Source organism: Nomascus leucogenys, chromosome 22a (assembly GCF_006542625.1).
Source record: "Nomascus leucogenys isolate Asia chromosome 22a, Asia_NLE_v1, whole genome shotgun sequence".
In the NCBI taxonomy this organism is placed as follows: Eukaryota; Metazoa; Chordata; class Mammalia; order Primates; family Hylobatidae; genus Nomascus; species Nomascus leucogenys.
In genome coordinates this window covers 80,373,908-80,393,458 of record NC_044402.1, presented here as the reverse complement: position 1 = coordinate 80,393,458, position 19,551 = coordinate 80,373,908, and the positions used below count along the sequence as shown (strand labels likewise).

The 19,551-nt window shown below is 34.8% G+C and overlaps 1 protein-coding gene across 1 annotated transcript in view; it reads left to right on the top strand.

Annotated features, from left to right (window-relative positions):
- Positions 1-19,180, top strand: part of CWC22 (CWC22 spliceosome associated protein homolog) — a 65,509-nt gene extending 46,329 nt beyond the window's left edge. Inside the window, exons 14-20 of the mRNA XM_003253793.3 lie at positions 2,187-2,247; positions 6,238-6,315; positions 6,913-7,065; positions 10,614-10,741; positions 12,267-12,368; positions 12,461-12,681; positions 17,493-19,180. Coding sequence (XP_003253841.2) covers positions 2,187-2,247; positions 6,238-6,315; positions 6,913-7,065; positions 10,614-10,741; positions 12,267-12,368; positions 12,461-12,681; positions 17,493-18,079 — 1,330 coding nt within the window. The 3' untranslated portion in view covers positions 18,080-19,180. The remainder of the gene's footprint in view (positions 1-2,186; positions 2,248-6,237; positions 6,316-6,912; positions 7,066-10,613; positions 10,742-12,266; positions 12,369-12,460; positions 12,682-17,492) is intronic.
- Positions 19,181-19,551: the final 371 nt, after the last annotated feature.

Below are 19,551 nucleotides of genomic sequence, written 5' to 3'. Positions count from 1 at the left end.
AGTAAAAGTAGATAGAGTTATGATAGAATAATATATCATTTACTCTTCTACACTGAGATTTTAATGTAAGCAGAGGAACTTGACCTGTGCTTGCTCCTGTCTTAATGAGGACTTTTCCTGGCTTCTCTAAACACGTGATACACATTTCAAGAAATGACTTTTCAAATCAAGTATTAATTACAGCCTTTTCTTATCAAATATTGGGTGAGAAAGTGTAAATATTCCTGTGTTCAAGTTCTACTTCTGGGACTATGTGGCCAGGAGCAAGTTTCAAATACTAATACCTAAGTCTCATTTTTCTCATCTATAAAAATGAGAGTCAAATTAGATTGTCTCTAAATCCTTCTGAAATCCTATGTATAAACCTAAATCAGTATAGTATCCTATAGGTGTTTTTACCTCCAGTTGTTTCTAATTTAGGTATACATTTGTGAAGAAGAATGTATTTCTTAAAAATTTTAGGTAGTTGTAATTTTTTTTAAAGTATTAACTTTTAAAAGCTTTTATTTCTTCGTCCTCATTGTTAACCATTCTACCTATTGTTTTATCTAAGCTTTTGAATAGAGTTATTGCTCTTTTTCTTTCTTAGATTTATTTAACAACTAAATGTAGAACAGAACAGCTAGATCTCTTGAAAACCTTGAGCGCTGGGAAGCACTCTTTGAGATCTGGACCTGATTACCCAGATTTAGAGTACTTAGATTTGTCCTGTAACATGGGATTATCAAGTCAGAACATTTAATAAATTCTTTATGTGCAGTTATTATCCTCCAATGCTTGAAGGAAAAGATATTGCTAACACTTAAGAATTTACTACCATCATACTTGAGTGATGAGTTTGTAGTGGGAGAACATTCGATAAGCATTATATGATTGCAGAAATGAGAGACACTTAACACATCATGTGTTTTGTTTCTTAAAATGAAGAAAATCACATAGAATAGAAACCCTTTTATCTGATTAGTTGTGGCTTGAAGTTGGTTGGTTTGAGAGAGTAATACAATTCAGTGCATATACCTCTTTTTTATTTTTATTTTTGCTTTTTTAAGATTGAGATTTTATTCACATGCTATGATACTCACCCATTTAAAGTGTACATTTACAGTCATGTGCCATATAACGACTTTTCAGTCAACAATAGACCACATAGGCAATGGTGGTCCCATAAGATTATAATACCATATTTTTACTAAACCTTTTCTATGTTTAGGTGTGTTTAGATACATAAATACTTACCATTGTGTTAACAGTTGCCTACAGTATTCAGAAGTACAGGAACATGCTGAACAGGTTTGTAGCATAGGGGCAACAGCCATAGCATGTAGCCTAGGTATATTAGGTTGTACGATCTAGGTTTGTGTAAATACACTCTATGATGTTCTCACATGAAAAAATTTCCTGGCCAGGCGCTGTGGCTCAAGCCTGTAATCCTAGCACTTTGGGAGGCTGAGGTGGGCGGATCATGAGGTCAGGAGTTCGAGACCATCCTGGCCAACATAGTGAAACCCTGTCTCTACTAAAAATACAAAAAAATTAGCAGGACCTGGTGGTGAGCACCTGTAGTCCCAGCTACTCGAGAGGCTGAGGCAGGAGAATGGCATGAACCCGGGAGGCGGAGCTTGCAGTGAGCCGAGATGGTGCCACTGCACTCCAGCCTGGGGGACAGAGCTAGACTCTGTCTCAAAAAAAAAAAAAAAGAAAAAAAAATTTCCTAAGAATGCATTTCTCGTTAGATAACCGTGTCATTAAGCGATGCATGACTGCAGGTGGTTTTATTATATTTACAAAGTTGTACAACCATCATCATTGTCTAATTCCAGAACATTTTTATTACTCTAAACTAAACCCTGAGCCTATTAGCAGTCACTTTCTACTCATTTAATCTACTTTCTGTGTCCATAGATTTGTTACTTCTGAACATTTTGTATAAATGGAATCATACTATATGTAGTGTTTTGTGTCGGGATTCTTTCACTTAGCATAATTCAAGGATTCATCCATGTTTTATGTATTGGCACTTCATTCTCTGTAGAGTTAAGAGCTATATTTTCCTTATATACACAGTACAACAATATGAAATTACAGTTAAAAAAGATGACTTAAAACCGTTTTTAAAGTAAGATTCTTGTATATAAGAGTGTACAGTCTGTGTTGCAAGCTTTTAACCTTTGTGATCATTTCCACAGTTTAGATTTTGAAGAATGTGCTCACAAATTGCTGAAAATGGAGTTTCCTGAAAGCCAAACAGTATGTTACTACTTTTTCTATTAGGAAATGTATATATTGGTTTTAAAAATGCTTAAGGCTGTTAATGGGTAAGTTTTGTGGATTGAAGCAATACCTCAGTACTAAATATTTTTTAATGTAGGTTTTATATCATTTTAAGATAACACAAAGCTTAGGGTGTTTCAGATATATTGCTCACTCCAGTGAATTAAATTTTCTGCTCAAATGAGATATGGTAAAAAGAGAGTCTCTGAAACACTACACTTTACGTAGAATTTCTGAGCTGTTGCTTATAAATCAAATTTTGACTTAAATATAATAGGAAATTTGTTCTTTAATGGATTATGTGGTCCATCTTCTGGATACACTGCAGGGGTATCCAATCTTTTGGTTTCTCTGGGCTACATTGGAAGAAAAATTGTCTTGGGCCACACATAAAATACACTAACACTAAAAATAGCTGATGAGCTAAAAAAAAAATTTTTTTTTTGCAAAAAAATAACATAGTGTTTTAAGAAAGTTTATGAATTTGTGTTGGGCCTCATTCAAAGCTGTCCTGGACTGCATGCAGCCTGTTGGCCACAGGTTGGACAAGCTTGCAACTAATGCATTCTTTGCAGTAGAAATGATAAAGATCACAGCACATATTTCATTGCTCTAGTTGGATATAGAAGAATTTATATAATTTTTTCATTCTTTTTTTTTTTTTTTTTTTTAGCCAGAGTCTCACTCTGTCGCCCAGTCTAGAGTGCAGTGGCATGATCCCGGCTCACTGCAACCTCTGCTTCCCAGGTTCAAGCAATTCTCCTGCCTCAACCTCCCTAGTAGCTGGGATTACAGGCACCCTCTACCACACCCAGCTAGTTTTTGTATTTTTAATAGAGATGGTGTTTCACCATGTTGGCCAGGCTGGTCTCAAACTCCTGACCTCAGGTGATCCACCTGCCTCGGCCTCCCAAAGCAGTGGGATTACAGGTGTGAGCCACCACTCCCAGCCTTCATTCATTCATTCCTTTAATGAAAATGTATTCAGCAGATACTATATGTCAGGCACACCACAAGATAGCTCCACCTGGGCTCCATGGGACTCACTGTCTTACAGCTTGGTATACTTCACTTTTCAAAGTATCAGAACCCTAATGCCAAGGATAATGAAAATCAGATTAAGTAGATAAAGTTGCTCTTTCTTCTGTTTTTTTTTTCTAATGTATGTTATATATATTGCTTCCTTCCCATCTAGATATTACATCCTTAGAAACTGAGCCAAAGCTTTGGTGATTGTATTTTTCTCACTTTGCTTTACATGTGGTAAACCAGGCACAGATGCCAGAGTGAATGTATCAGCTCTGATGGGCTGTTCAGTTTCTAGTTCTTCTAGGTCTTCTTGATTATCGGAGCTAAGTTACTGTTAGATATAAATTCTTTGTCCTAAGCCTTTAAAAATGTTTATGTGTTACAGAGGTTGGCAGCCTGCGGCGGAGGCCTGCTGCGGAGGCCTGCTGCCTGTTTTTATGAATAAAGTATTATTGGAATATAGCAAGACTCATTCATTGATATATTGTCAATGGCTGTTTTCACACCACAGCCGCAGAATAAGTAGTTTTGACAGAGACCATATGGACTCTAAAGCCTAAAATATTTATTATCTGGCCCTTTACAGAAAAGGTTTGCCAGTCTTTGTTCTAGAATATAGATTAATTCTTGAAATATAATGATATGGAATTTTGACAAAAAATTATCTTTTTAAATGTAAAAGATTCCTTTTTTTCCCTTTCAAAGTTTTGTTATTGGTATATTAGTAATAGTGTGCTTGTTTGTACACTGGCCACGCTTGATATGCCATCATTGGAAGGAAATAAATTAATACATTAAAACCTTTAAAATTATAATTGTCACTGAAATTACTGTATGATCTTGTCATGTTATTTGAGGAAGATAATTAAGCCATTATAAATTGTATTAATATTCATTGAGAAGATAGTTATTCCAGAAATAACCTCAGTATATTTTGATAATATTTGGAAACGTATCTTAGTGCATTTATTTTCATGTACTCAAAAGACTCCTAAAATTGCTGTAATACTTAATTAAAATGTTAAAATATTTAATTATTATAAGCTAGAGGGAATAACTCTTATAATTGCGTTTAGTCTAGGGAAGAAGGTAATTTGTTTTGCAAGTAGTGCATAGCAGTGCTATCAGCATATTACCATGTTTTATGGTAACTGTTATATTATAAAATGTAATGTTGGTAAAAAAAAAGTTGAAAGTGAATTTTCATATATGAAGTTAACATAATTTGGTAGAATTTAGAAAAGCCTTATTTTTTTAGTTTTTAGTACTTTATGAAATTTTGATACAGTACCCCTTTTCAGAACTTACACATTTATAAACATTTAGTTGAGATAACTTGAGAAAACTTGAGACTTATCTTTATTTTTATATATATTTATATATATATAGCACAATATAATGGCATCTGAAAGTGGCCAGCCCTATGTTGTAAAGTGAGGCCTTTGAGCTTTGAGTAGATTGTTCCTTGAGTATCAGTATCTAAAGCAGTGCTGTCCAGTACAACTTCCTGTACTGATGGAAGTATTTATATTCTGTACTTTCTAGTACAGTAGTCACTAGTCACTTGTGGCTTTTGAGTACTTGAAATATGACTAGTAATGTGGCTGAAGAACTAAAATTTTAATTTTATGTATAATTTAACATAATTTAAATTTAAATAGCCACTAGCCATAATGGCTAGCGGCTACCATGTTGAACAGCATAATTCTGGAGTATCTGTTCTGTGCTTCTCCAAGGTTCCCTTCCTACCTCTTGCTCTAAGTCCTCCTCTGGAGTCTCTGACAATACTGTTAACATATGCAGTAAATACTTAATTATATAATTTTTTTAAATATTTACTATTTTTAGTTAGGTTGTATCCTGTGTTAGTAAATATGACAAAATGTCAAAATTGTTCATTGAAAATATAAAGGTAAAAATTAAAAAGCAACACGTTTTTATATGCTTGCTTTCTGTTTGCACAAAGCAAGTATATTACAGTTACTTTATTTGGAAAATTGTTTTAAGTTTCTGGTAAATCTTTATAGAAAAGATTACACTGATTGTAGATGAATTAACGCCTTTTTTCATTTTGTCTCTATTCACCTTATGTTGCTTGAGTTTTTTCATCTATGACATTGCTATAATCAATACATATTTCATTTGGATTATTTCAGGAATTAATATATTAATTAAAAAACTAATTTGTTAAGTAGAAATCATCTGTGATGATAGTATTTCTTGACTGGGCATTTATTCATTAGCTTAACAGAATTTTCAGAGAGGTTTACGTGGCACTTGAATAGCTAATTGGAACAATATACTAGCAGTTATGGAATGATTCCATTTATTTGTATAGATCCATATAGATAGGTCTATATGAATAACATTTATTTTGAGGTGAGAAAATTCATCCACAGAGGTGTTTTTTGATGTTTCTTTATCAACGTTAACTTTATGTTAATGTTGAAGTTGTACCCACTTATGCCTCTGTAAAGACTGATAATGATCTGCCTTTTCCATACTAAATATATTCCTTAGCAATTGAGTTCATATCCTTGGGACATATGTAACTGAATTGTTAGATGTTGTGTTGGTGAGTCTATATTTAAAAGAAGTCTGCATAGAATCCTTTAAGAATGCAGTGTATTAAATCTCTCCCTCATATGTCTGTTTCCTATACTAGGTTTTCTTGATGTGGTTCATACTTATCATGAATTTAGAATTTTATAATTAATGTAATTAGCATAAGTGACTGTGGAAGCTGTCAGGCAGACCCAAGCCTTTAAAAAATTATGAGTTTAACATAGATTGAGGTTTTTATTTTATTTATAAAATTTTTAAACTGTTTTAAACCCTTATTTAAAAATGCAGGCAGTCACTATCATACTGGTAAATTATACAATATTTAGTCTCTTTGTGTTTTGAATCATTAATATATATTTTTTTCCCAAATAGAAAGAACTCTGCAACATGATACTTGATTGCTGTGCCCAACAGAGGACATATGAAAAATTTTTTGGCTTATTAGCTGGGGTGAGTTCCAGCCTCTACTGAGGGAATTCTTAAAATGAATATTGTAAATTAATGATTTCTGCTTTATGGTCTGGTCTCATAACAACATATTACCATTTTTGCTAAAAGCATATTATTCTCTCCTTCCTCAGGTTTCCCACTCTCTTCACCTTCCTCTTTTTCTACTTCATTTTTGCAGTGCTTTAACTTTGCATATCACTTTTCCAGAGCTTTTTGGAATTTTCCATGATTTGTAATAATTTTCCAATAGACGACAAGTAAATGCTGCCTTTTCAAAATCTCAAAGCCGTGTCTAAAGTCAAGTACATGTTCAGGCAGCACAATTAAAGCATGATCTAAAATATTTATTTAAGCTCTACCCACATGTGATCAGCTACGTGTATGATTTTGTTTTAACACGTAAATCTCAGGTAATTAGAAACCATATATATTAACTTCTTTTTTGAGCATCATATGGCACGGAAGGATTTAGTGATATATGCTCTTTGAAAATATAAAACATATTTAGTAAGTTTTGATTCAGTAAATTTAGGATTTAATATGCTCATAATTGTATTAACATTCAATTTTTAATGGTACTGATTTTTTATTTATTAGCGATTTTGCATGCTAAAGAAAGAGTACATGGAATCCTTTGAAAGTATATTCAAAGAACAGTATGATACCATCCATCGCTTGGAAACAAACAAATTGAGAAATGTTGCTAAGATGTTTGCTCACCTTTTATACACTGATTCACTTCCATGGAGTGTAAGTACATGGGTCAATATTTATACTTCCTTCCTAATTCCCTGTTCTCAAATAGATTTTGGTATAAGCTAGCCATATTTATCCTATTATGAAATGTGCTTTAAAATGAAATGTGTAGAACTGCTGTCTTTGAGATTATCGTCATGTAATAAGGAATCAGAAAGCTAGGTAAATAATATACAAGAAGTACTATCTTTGTATTAACAGTCCAAACATGCCAGTGTTTCAATAGTGATGGCTAAGAGTGTCTTCAGGAAAAATACTGCAGCTTTTCGTCTTCCCTGTGTACACAGACATGCATGCACACTCACATCCACATATGCCACTATTTTGGTGGTAAATGTGTCTCTGAATTACTCTCCCTTGATTCCTGAGGAAATAACTCTCCATGGGTCCTCTTGTTGGGTTTAAGAAAAATGACTGTTCTAGAAGGATGTGTTCTTTTTAGCAGACACTGAAGTTGGGTAAGCTATAGAGAGGATATCCTATAGTCATAGAACAAAGAAAGATATATTCTTGATGGGGAAATGTGCACTGGATTGAAATTTGAAAGGCGTTCATTAAGCTGGCATTTATTTTACAGCTGTTAGTCAACCAGTGTTAGTTAGCCACCACTTATATACTGAGTCATTGAGAGAGGTGCTGGGTATTCAAAGTGAATTATTCATGGCCCCTCCTTTCAAGAGGCTTACAGTATAAGACCAGAGGTAAGATATGCCCATAGCAATGATACAAAATAAAAAGTCTTAGATTCTAAGAAAAGCAAAATTGCTAAAGGAATTGAAAGAGAGAAAGAGAGAAGAGAAAGAGAAGAAAAGAGAAGAGAAATTACATCCAGGAGGAAAGAACAGGATTATCTTGTAGAATGCCATCCTGCTAATGGTAGAATGAGGCAATATCTCAAACTTACAAACATTGGTTAGATTTTTATAGTACTTTAAGTACCAAGTATGTCCAGCTACATTAATAGGCATTTGTAATCTAACCTAGGAGACTAATTGTAATAATTTTTGACTTCGTTTTTTCCCCTCTTTGAGAAAATGAAGAATTTTAAACAATTAACTAACTAATGGGTCCCCCAGACACATAACCCATAAAAACTAGAGGTTACTTTTATTTTTATTTGCCCTAAAAATATTTCTTTAGGCATTTCAATTTTTAAGCCACAGTCTTAATATTCAGAATAAACCATTATACTTTCTTTTTTTTTTTTTTATCATATATTATATGTGCTAAACAAAATTGTAGCCTAATGTGCTAAGTGGCATTTTGCCCCAAACCCTCATATACACCACATTTTGATGAATAAGGTTTAGGAGCTAATAATCTTTACCTTTTTTTTTTTTTTTTTCTTTTTTATTATACTTTAGGGTTTTAGGGTACATGTGCACAATGTGCAGGTTTGTTACATATGTATCCATGTGCCATGTTGATTTCCTGCACCCATTAACTCGTCATTTAGCATTAGGTGTATCTCCTAATGCTGTCCCTCCCCCCTCCCCCCACCCCACAACAGTCCCCGGAGTGTGATGATCCCCTTCCTGTGTCCATGAGTTCTCATTGTTCAATTCCCACCTATGAGTGAGAACATGCAGTGTTTGGTTTTTTGTCCTTGTGATAGTTTACTGAGAATGATGTTTTCCAGTTTCATCCATGTCCCTACAAAGGACACGAACTCATCATTTTTTATGGCTGCATAGTATTCCATGGTGTATACGTGCCACATTTTCTTAATCCAGTCTATCGTTGTTGGACATTTGGGTTGGTTCCAACTCTTTGCTATTGTGAATAGTGCCGCAATAAACATACGTGTGCATGTGTCTTTATAGCAGCATGATTTATAGTCCTTTGGGTGTATACCCAGTAATGGGATGGCTGGGTCAAATGCTATTTCTAGTTCTAGATCCCTGAGGAATCGCCACACTGACTTCCACAATGGTTGAACTAGTTTACAGTCCCACCAACAGTGTAAAAGTGTTCCTATTTCTCCACATCCTCTCCAGCACCTGTTGTTTCCTGATTTTTTAATGATGGCCATTCTAACTGGTGTGAGATGGTATCTCACTGTGGTTTTGATTTGCATTTCTCTGATGGCCAGAGATGATGAGCATTTCTTCATGTGTTTTTTGGCTGCATAAATGTCTTCTTTTGAGAAGTGTCTGTTCATGTCCTCTGCCCACTTTTTGATGGGGTTGTTTGTTTTTTTCTTGTAAATTTGTTTGAGTTCATTGTAGATTCTGGATATTAGTCCTTTGTCAGATGAGTAGGTTGCAAAAATTTTCTCCCATTCTGTAGGTTGCCTGTTCACTCTGATGATAGTTTCTTTTGCTGTGCAGAAGCTCTTTAGTTTAATGAGATCCCATTTGTCGATTTTGGCTTTTGTTGCCATTGCTTTTGGTGTTTTAGACATGAAGTCCTTGCCCATGCCTATGTCCTGAATGGTATTGCCTAGGTTTTCTTGTAGGATTTTAATGGTTTTAGGCCTAACGTATAAGTCTTTAATCCATCTTGAATTAATTTTTGTATAAGGTGTAAGGAAGGGATCCAGTTGCAGCTTTCTACTTATGGCTAGCCAGTTTTCCCAGCACCATTTATTAAATAGGGAATCCTTTCCCCATTTCTTGTTTTTGTCAGGTTTGTCAAAGATCAGATAGTTGTAGCTATGCGGCATCATTTCTGAGGCCTCTGTTCTGTTCCGTTGATCTATGTCTCTGTTGTGGTACCAGTACCATGCTGTTTTGGTTACTGTAGCCTTGTAGTATAGTTTAAAGTCAGGTAGCGTGATGCCTCCAGCTTTGTTCTTTTGGCTTAGGATTGACTTGGCGATGCAGGCTCTTTTTTGGTTCCATATGAACTTTAAAGAAGTTTTTTCCAATTCTGTGAAGAAAGTCATTGGTAGCTTGATGGGGATGGCATTGAATCTATAAATTACTTTGGGCAGTATGGCCATTTTCACGATATTGATTCTTCCAACCCATGAGCATGGAATGTTCTTCCATTTGTTTGTATCCTCTTTTATTTCATTGAGCAGTGGTTTGTAGTTCTCCTTGAAGAGGTCCTTCACATCCCTTGTAAGTTGGATTCCTAGGTATTTTATTCTCTTTGAAGCAATTGTGAATGGGAGTTCACTCATGATTTGGCTCTCTGTTTGTCTGTGATTGGTGTACAAGAATGCGTGTGATTTTTGTACATTAATTTTGTATCCTGAGACTTTGCTGAAGTTGCTAATCAGCTTAAGGAGATTTTGGGCTGAGACAAATCTTTGCCATTATATGCTCAAGAGAGGATATCTTCCCTGCTATAAAAAGCACATTACTCAAAACAGAGAATGAAATCTATTTCTGTAGTATCTTAACAGTTTGAAAGTTAGTATAGAGAAGTAGTTTTAAACTTTATGTCAGCATAAGGGGAGATATTCAGAGATAACTCTGGTTGAAGATGAGAATAAATAGTAATTTTGAGAAACACTTAAACCTACAAATATTGGTCACTCTGTCCTGTCTTTTATAAATTAAAATATACTTGTCTTTTTTGATTTTAATTTTCAGGTTCTTGAATGTATAAAACTGAGTGAAGAAACCACCACATCATCCAGTAGAATTTTTGTCAAAATATTTTTCCAGGAACTGTGTGAATACATGGGTCTTCCTAAACTTAATGCAAGATTAAAGGATGAGTAAGTTTGCCATTAAGCACTTTTTATTCTTATTGACCTCTGGTTTTCTCCCATTGTAGCAGACATAAGCCCACCCGAGATTGAAAAACGAGCTAAGCAGCCTGAGACAATCTTCATCCATTAATCACTATGAATCTCATGTTATGTCACACAGGACAACATGCAACTTTTAGTGGTGGTTTTTAGTTTAAGTGCAGTTCAAATTAGTGCCTTTTTAAATTTTCTTAGAAAATACAGAATGATTTTTGTATGCTCACTTGAATTCTCCAGTGATATTTATAATTTTATTTTCTTTTTACCCTAATTTTAAGCCTTAGAATGATAACTAATATTATCAGTGGACAGTTTTGAGTATCTATTTCATCTGTTAATAATTGTTCAAATTATTACATGGAACTAGAGCCTTATTTCAGGACTATTATGTAATCCTCTCTCACCTTTCTTATTTCCTATTTATTCAGATTGCCACTTAGATTGACTTCTACTCTATTGACACTACTGAAATCATCCTTTCAGATTTCTCAGTGACCACCTGCCATATTCGGTTGTCTTTCTCAGGCTGCGTGCCTCTTCACTTCTCTGCCTTACTTATGCAGTTGACCACCTTCTCACTGTGGCTCCACGCTTTCTTCTCACTCCCTCTCAGTCTCCTCCTCGGCCTGCCCCTTCAGTGTTCCTCGGTTCCACACACTATCTCTGGACTATTCCATCCACTTCTGTTGGCTTCACATACTTACTTATTTGGTCCCTGTCTGCTTGACCAGGCTCATCTTCTCTGTCTTCAGCAAGCTGCACTCCAGCCATACCAACACTGCCAAGCTTGTTAAACACATCTGGCTCTTTCATGCTTCCTTACCTCAGTTTCCACTGCTGGCATTTTCTTGTCTTCTTGATCTATCTGGCAAACTCTTAGTCATTCTTCTTATATTTTACCTTTTTCTGTGAGAAAGTTTTTTCTGACTCCACTGAGTAGTCACTAAGTGTGGTGCTGAAAACCAAATGTCCAAAACCACCTTGTATTGTTAGTGTCTTTCTGGTTGTCTCACTCCATATATATTATAATTATATGGTCTTCATCCTTGATTTCTCCCTTTTGTTGACGACTTCCACCTCTCCCCCAGTACTTGGCACAGTTCTATGTATGTGTGTGTACGTGTACATACAACAGAGGTTTTTAAAATTTTTTGTACATATACTCACTATATATACATATGTGTGTATATATATACACACTATATATATTCACACTTGTATATATGTGTATATATTTATCTTTATGTGTGTGTGTGTAAAAAAAGTTTTTAAAAAACCTCCTACATTGTATAATGATAGAAATTGAATTTGGTACATATTGCTTGACCCTACTCATTTCATTTACATAGCACGTAGCCTAACCTAATAAATGACATCAACTAGTTACTTGGTTGTATTTCATTTAGTAATTTAATATGTGAAAAATCTGAAAAATGACTAAGGATTTTACCTTTTTAAGCAATGTGTTCTCTTTTATTTTTTTCCTTTTTAGAACTCTACAGCCATTCTTTGAAGGATTATTACCCCGAGATAATCCAAGAAACACTCGGTTTGCCATCAACTTCTTTACTTCTATAGGTCTTGGAGGTTTAACGTAAGGATTATTCTCAGAATTTATGTTCAGATTGTAAAATTATCTCATAATTGTCTTTGAAATAAAATCTAACAGATTATATTTTAAATTAGGGATGAACTGCGTGAGCATCTCAAAAATACACCAAAGGTCATCGTGGCACAGAAACCAGATGTTGAGCAAAATAAATCCTCCCCATCCTCTTCCTCTTCAGCATCCTCCTCTTCAGAGTCTGACTCATCCGACTCTGATTCTGACAGCAGTGATAGCAGTTCAGAGTCTTCCAGTGAAGAGAGCAACTCTTCATCCATCAGTAGTCATAGCTCTGCCTCAGGTATTGAAGCTCATTTGTAATTTGGCTTGCTCTTTTCTAATAAATATATTGCTGATCTATATGAAGGAAGAAAATAATTTGATTGCTTATTTGTTTTAGAGATCAGTTGTTTAAAAGCCACAATTAATACAAATGGTCCCATCTATCATTCTTGCAGTCTGTAGTACAACATTTATAATGCTGGGATTACCTTTTGACATCCTCATCATAGAAATGAAAATATTTCATTCTCAAATACTTATTTGAGTGATGACTGATATGAACCATCCATTCATAATGTTTGTAATCTAGTTTATAGGAGCTATCCTGATGTTTTTATTTTAAATAAATTTTAGTTTTTTACTTTTAATATTACAGCTGTTTGTAATTGACATATACATTCAATGTGGATCTCAGATGCTATATGAATTTTTATAAAGGGAACACATCCTCATAGCTAGTACACAGATCAAGATATACTGGTACCCCAGAAGTTCTGTGTGTTTCCTCTCCCAGTTACTACTCCTTCCATCCTCACGGCAGCTACTATTCTGATTTGTAATTTCATAAATTAATTTTGCCTGTTTTTACCTTTAGCATTATGTATTATGGACTCCTTTTTATGTCTGGCTTATTTTTTTACCATTATGTTTGTGAGATTTAGGTGCATTACTGCATTTAGTTATAGTTAATTCAGTAATATTGCTGTGTAGTTTCCTACTATATGAATATACCACAATATATATTTATCATTTTTGCTCAACAGACTTTAGATTTACAAGTGATATTTCCGTGTATATTCTTGTACATTATCTTTTGATGACCTTATTTATTTATTCACATTTCTACTGGATATGTACCTATGGGTGGAGTCGCTGTGTCATAAGATGTGCATATATTTAGCTTTAGTGAATACTGTCAGTTTTTCAAGTGGTTATTCCAATTTGCACACCCACCGGCCATGTATGAGAGTTTCAGTAGCTCCCATTCTCATTAATACTTCAAATTGACCATCTTTTTCATTTCAGCCATTCTGGTGGATGTGTAATGGTACTGCATTGTGGTTTTAGTTTTAATTTGCATTTCAACTAAAGAAGTTAAATGCCATTTTATACATTATTGGCCATTTGGATTTTTGTTGTCAAGTGGCTGTTCAAGTATTTTACCAATTTTTTTAATTAAGTTATTTTCTCTGTTGATTTGTAGGTTTTCTTTACATATTCCAGATATGATATCTTTTGTACATATATGTATTGCAAATAACCAGTCCCATTCTTGTCTCTCTAGCCCTGCAAGGCTACCAGACCTCTGGTGTCTTCTGTCCCTCAGTAGCATCACTGAATCAGCAGATGCTCCCAGGGAGAAAGTGGCTGTAGAACATCGCTTACTTCTCAATGTTTCTGCTTTCTCCTGCATCTTGGCCCCTGTGGTCCTTGTTTTTCCACTAGCTCTCTGATGCCTTTATATTTTTTACTTTGTAACTGTAACCTTTTATTTTGAGCTAATTTTAGACTTAGGAAATTGCAAAAACGGTACAGAGAATTTCCATATACTCTTCATCCAACTTCCCCTAATGGTAGCATCTTACATAACCCTGGTTCATTTATCAAACTAGGAAATTAGCATTGGAACAGCATTATTGACTAGACTACAGATGAGATTTGAAAACCAGTTTTACCACTAATGTCGTTTTTCTTATTTCAGGGTTCTGCTAGCATTTAATTGTATTCTCAGTTTTCTGCATTCTATGATAGTTCCTCTCGGGCTTTCCTTGTTCTTAACAGCCTTAACACTTTTGAAGTCCTCTGGTCACTTATTTTGTAAACTGTCCCTCAGTATGGAGTTTCGTCTGATGTTTTCTCATTATTAGAATGAGATTAGACATTTTTGGCAAGAGTACATTAGAAACAATGTGCTGTTCTTAGTGCATCTTATCAAGAGGTTCATAATTTTATTTTAGGTGACAACCTTGATCACTTGAGTAAGGTGGTGTCCACTGGATGTCTTCAGGGAAACTATTTTTCTCTGTGAAAATATCTTGTAGGGAGATAACTGGATACTATGCAAATCTCTTTTTCCTCCAGCTTTTACTCACTAATTTTAACATCCATCTTTGGATCTTGTCTGCAATGCTTATTTTTACTATGGTGTTTTCCTAATGGTGATTTTTTATTTGTTTGTTTTCTTCTACATCTAGTAATTGAATTTCTTCTATAAGAAAGTGTTGTCCCTCTTCCCTCATTTATTTATTTAGTCAACTGTATATATCAATATAGACTCATAGTTATTTATCTTATCCTGTGGGTTAAAGTCCAATACTGTCATTTATTTTCTTCAAATCATCTTAGCTTTGGCAATTAGGAGTTCCTTCAACTTGATTTCTGTGTGCTTTTCATCGTTTTTCAATGCAACATTTTAAAATTGCATCTGGCATTTCTAGTTATTTTCAGCAGGAGCACAGGTTTTCCACAGTCTTCTCTATCCAACCTAGAAGTGGAAAGGCTGTAGTAAAAGATGTTTTCAAAGTTTGATCTGGTTCACAGTTTCTGAAAAGATCTGTGTTGTTTTACCCAAGGTCAGCTCTGCTTTCTTTCATTACAGTATCTTGGTCCAAATAAGGGATTGTCTGCTTGTCCTACATGCATGTCATTTCTCATTTTGTTTTGTTTGGATGCAATATTTCATCAAATATGGCATCAGTACTTTCCTCTGTAGCCTTAAATTGAAAGGCTAATCTTCACACCTTTGTTCCATAGCTTGTTATGTTTCAAAGTGTTTTACATACTGTGTGACATCCAGAATTGTGGGGCTGTTTTTTATATTATCAGAGAAAGATTGTTTGCTTACAGGAACTTTTATTCATGAATTGAAGTGTACAAACATTGTTCATTTAACATTCGCCATTTTTATATTCTACAGAATTTGTTATTTCATGGTATCCATTTTGAGAACAGATGACAACACAGCATGAATTGCTGCAATAAGGGAGCTTGCTGATTCAAAATTAATTTGCCTTCTCATACAATTTCAGTAGAGAACTTTGTTTTATTAATAAAATATTAAATAGCATAAAAGCAGTATGAACTGCCCCAAAATTAGGGAACTGTAATGCAAACATAGCAAAGGGAGAAGAGATTGCCTGTTGTTATATGGCTGGGTTTTAATATCAGTAAAGCCTGACAGTGGTGTACAGTAGGATCAGGGGGACGCTGGTTTAGCACAGAGCCAGATGGTTTCTGCTTGGGTAGCTGCAGCTCAGCTGAGCTGTTTGATAGGAACCAGAGAAATAGGTCCTTAGTGGCAAGCCAACTGACTGTACCGTGTGCCAAAGATATGCATTTAGCAGAAGAAATAGAGGCTGGTACGGTGAGATTTAGGTAGAGTTAGGGTGACAAGAGGCACTTTTCTATCATATTTTCTCTTTCTTGCCTATGTATGAATTTGACAGAAATTTTTGTTATCTTAGCATCTTTGATTTATGCACCCAAATTAAATAACAGATAAACTGATTAAATTTGTTTTCTTGCTTAAATTGGTTATTTCAGTATGACCATTTTGTATTTATAGTTGTGATTATATCAGCAAAATCAAATTGTTTGAGGTCTTTTCAGAAGAGTTTATCCAGAAACTAAGCCTTTGTGGCTCTAATAAAGCCTATGACTGTACATCTTAACATATCTGCTCTCATTGGTGCAGTTAGTGCCTCTCTGATAGTAACAGAGGGGAGAACTATTGTTTTTGCAGGAAGAGGCCTTTCATTGAGAAATACATGTTCATGCTGTTAAGCAAACCCAGTTGTTCTACTCCTCCTATGTTTAGGAAGTGAATGCTAGTTTGGGTGATCATTGTATTTTGATCTGACATAATATTCCTATGAATAACACTCTGTGGGCTGGAATTTTAGCTTTTGGGTTCAATTTGTTAAGTAGAAATGTACCATTTGAGTCGCTTTCTAAAATTTTTACATTTGCTATAAAATTTCTGTTTACTGTCTTAAATCTAAAGATCAAAACAGTACTTTGGTAACTAATGTTGAGATATTATATATTCCCCTTCCTCCCTCCCCCGCTTCCCTTTTTTTTTTTTTTTTTTTTGGGACAGAGTCCCACTTTGTTACCCAGGCTGGAGTGTAGTGGTGCATTCTTGGCGTACTGCAACCTCTGCCTCCCAGGCTCAATTGATCCTCCCACTCAGGCTCCTGAGCAGCTGAGACTACAGGCTCACGCCACCACAGCTGGCTGATTTTTGAATTTTTTGTAGAGAAGGGGTTTCACTACGTTACCCAGGCTGGTCTCCAACTTCTGGGCTCAAGCAATCTGTCCCCCACCCCCTCTGCTTCCCAAAGTGCTGGGATTATAGGCATGAGCCACTGCACCTGGCCTGAAATGTTGTATATTCTTAAAACGCCGAGGCGGGCAGATCACGTGAGGTCGGGAGTTCGAGACCAGCCTGACCAACAGGGAGAAACCCTGTCTCTACTAAAAATACAAAAATTAGCCAGACATGGTGGCAGATGCCTGTAATCTCAGCTATTCGGGAGGCTGAGGCAGGAGAATCACTTGAACCCAGGAGGCGGAGGTTGCGGTGACCCAAGATTGCGCCACTGCACTCCAGCCTGGGCAACAAGAGCAAAACTGTCTCAAAAAATAAAATTAAATTAAATTAAGCATTTGGTAAGATTCTGTGTCATCAGACTTTCTATTCAATCAATTTGGCTTTGCACCTAGTTAATCTGAGTTAGTAAACCTACACTGTATCAGTAAATGTGATTGTTATAATTATGAAATTAAGGTTGAAATAAAAGCTAACTGTCTTTTATTTTACACATGCAGCTAATGATGTAAGAAAGAAGAGACATGGGAAGACCAGAAGTAAAGAGGTAGATAAATTGATCAGAAACCAGCAAACAAATGATAGGAAACAAAAAGAAAGAAGACAAGAACATGGGCACCAGGAAACAAGGACTGAGAGAGAAAGAAGGTCAGAAAAACACAGAGATCAAAATTCAAGAGATTCAAATTGGAGAGATCCTATAACAAAGTACACATCAGACAAAGATGTTCCTTCTGAACGAAATAACTACAGTAGAGTTGCGAATGACAGAGACCAAGAAATGCATATAGATTTGGAAAATAAGCATGGTGATCCCAAAAAGAAGAGAGGAGAGAGAAGAAATTCTTTTTCTGAAAATGAGAAGCATACACACCGAAATAAAGACAGTGAAAATTTCAGAAGAAAAGATAGATCAAAGTCAAGGGAAATAAATAGAAAACACTCAGGCTCAAGAAGTGATGAAGATAGATATCAAAATGGTGCCGAGAGACGATGGGAAAAATCTAGCAGATACTCTGAACAATCCAGAGAATCAGCGAAAAATCAGGACCGGCGAAGAGAAAAGTCTCCAACAAAACAAAAATAATTCTACAAAGTGACATAAACTGGACATGCCTTATATTCAGTTGAAACAAATTATTTTTTACTTTGATTGATGAACTTTATAGAGAATTCTTGTATAAAGTACTGGTTTGTATTTGTAACTTTAAAAAAGTTTTCATTTTAACGTATTTTATAATTGGTAAGTCTCAAGGCCCTACACATAAAATTATTTGAAAAGTTTCACCAGAAAGGGATGTAAGTCTTGCTTATATTTTGTGAATAAAATGATCAAAAGCTCATTGATTCAGTGATGTTTTTTCAGTTGACACAATATTTTTTTTGAATTGTTTAGGAAGCTGTTATAGTGAATTATCAGTGCTTTTTTGTTTGTAACTGAAGACCAAAACAGGTGAACCTTTTCAGTTTAACATTTTTGCTTTGTTAATGAGATGTTATGAATCTTTTTCAGGTAGTCACTTTTTTTTTTAAGTAGAGGATTTGTTACAATTTTCATATTGGGCTTTGAACAAAGTATGTAATGTGTAATTTTTTTCACAAGTGTTGGTAAAGCTAGGTGTATGTTAGTCTTTAAACCAATACACAGTTATTTATAATTAGAACTTCTCCCACAGGAAATATTTCTTCTCTCTGGACTCCTGGGTATCATTTAATTGAAATTCTTTGTGATTAGTGCATTTTTCTCAGCCTCGAAGTTATATCACTGTTGATGAGTTAATGTGTATTTAATTTTTAGTTTAGGTTAATAGATCATTGGAAAACATATAGTTGTGAAATATGCAAGCAGCCTAACTGTAATTTCAGTTTTTTATACGAATTTTAAGGGTTTCCATCATTGTAACTGTTAACCGATTAATTAATATGACTGCCTTAGTTATTACTTTTGAAATAAATATTTCCTCTAAGATATTAGACTTGCTGACAGACATTTGACCTTCCTTGCTAAATATAGACTTCTTGTGTTTGCTCACCTTAAAGGTGCATATAGTTCATTTTAGCCAATGTTTGGTTTCAGAAATAGTGGGACCACCATTTTAATGTTTAGTTTTGGGGCATATGCTGATTCAAAATGTTTCCTATTTTTGTTGTTTAACTTGAGTATAAATAACAATAAAATTCATGTAAAGAAATATCCGCTCCTTCTCCCCACCAACTCACAAGTATTCATTCGAATGAGACAGCTTGGATAAATTCCTTTTAGTGTTTTCTCCCTTTGTGGTGGTTAAAATTTGGTGTCATTGGAAGGGACTATCATGGACAGTGCATTCCACAGAACTACAAGCTGAGCAAATTGGATTTAACAAACATGTAGGCCATGAGCCCTAAGGGAAATAGTTTATTTTTTTACCTGAGCCCTCATCTTCAGGGTTGGTAAAAAGGAAAAAAACAGTAGACTAGAAATTTTAGTTTATTTTCTACACTTTAACCTTAGTTCATGACTTTTACATGTAAAAATGGGAACCCATTCATTTTATTAAGTGCTTAAGACCTTAGAGT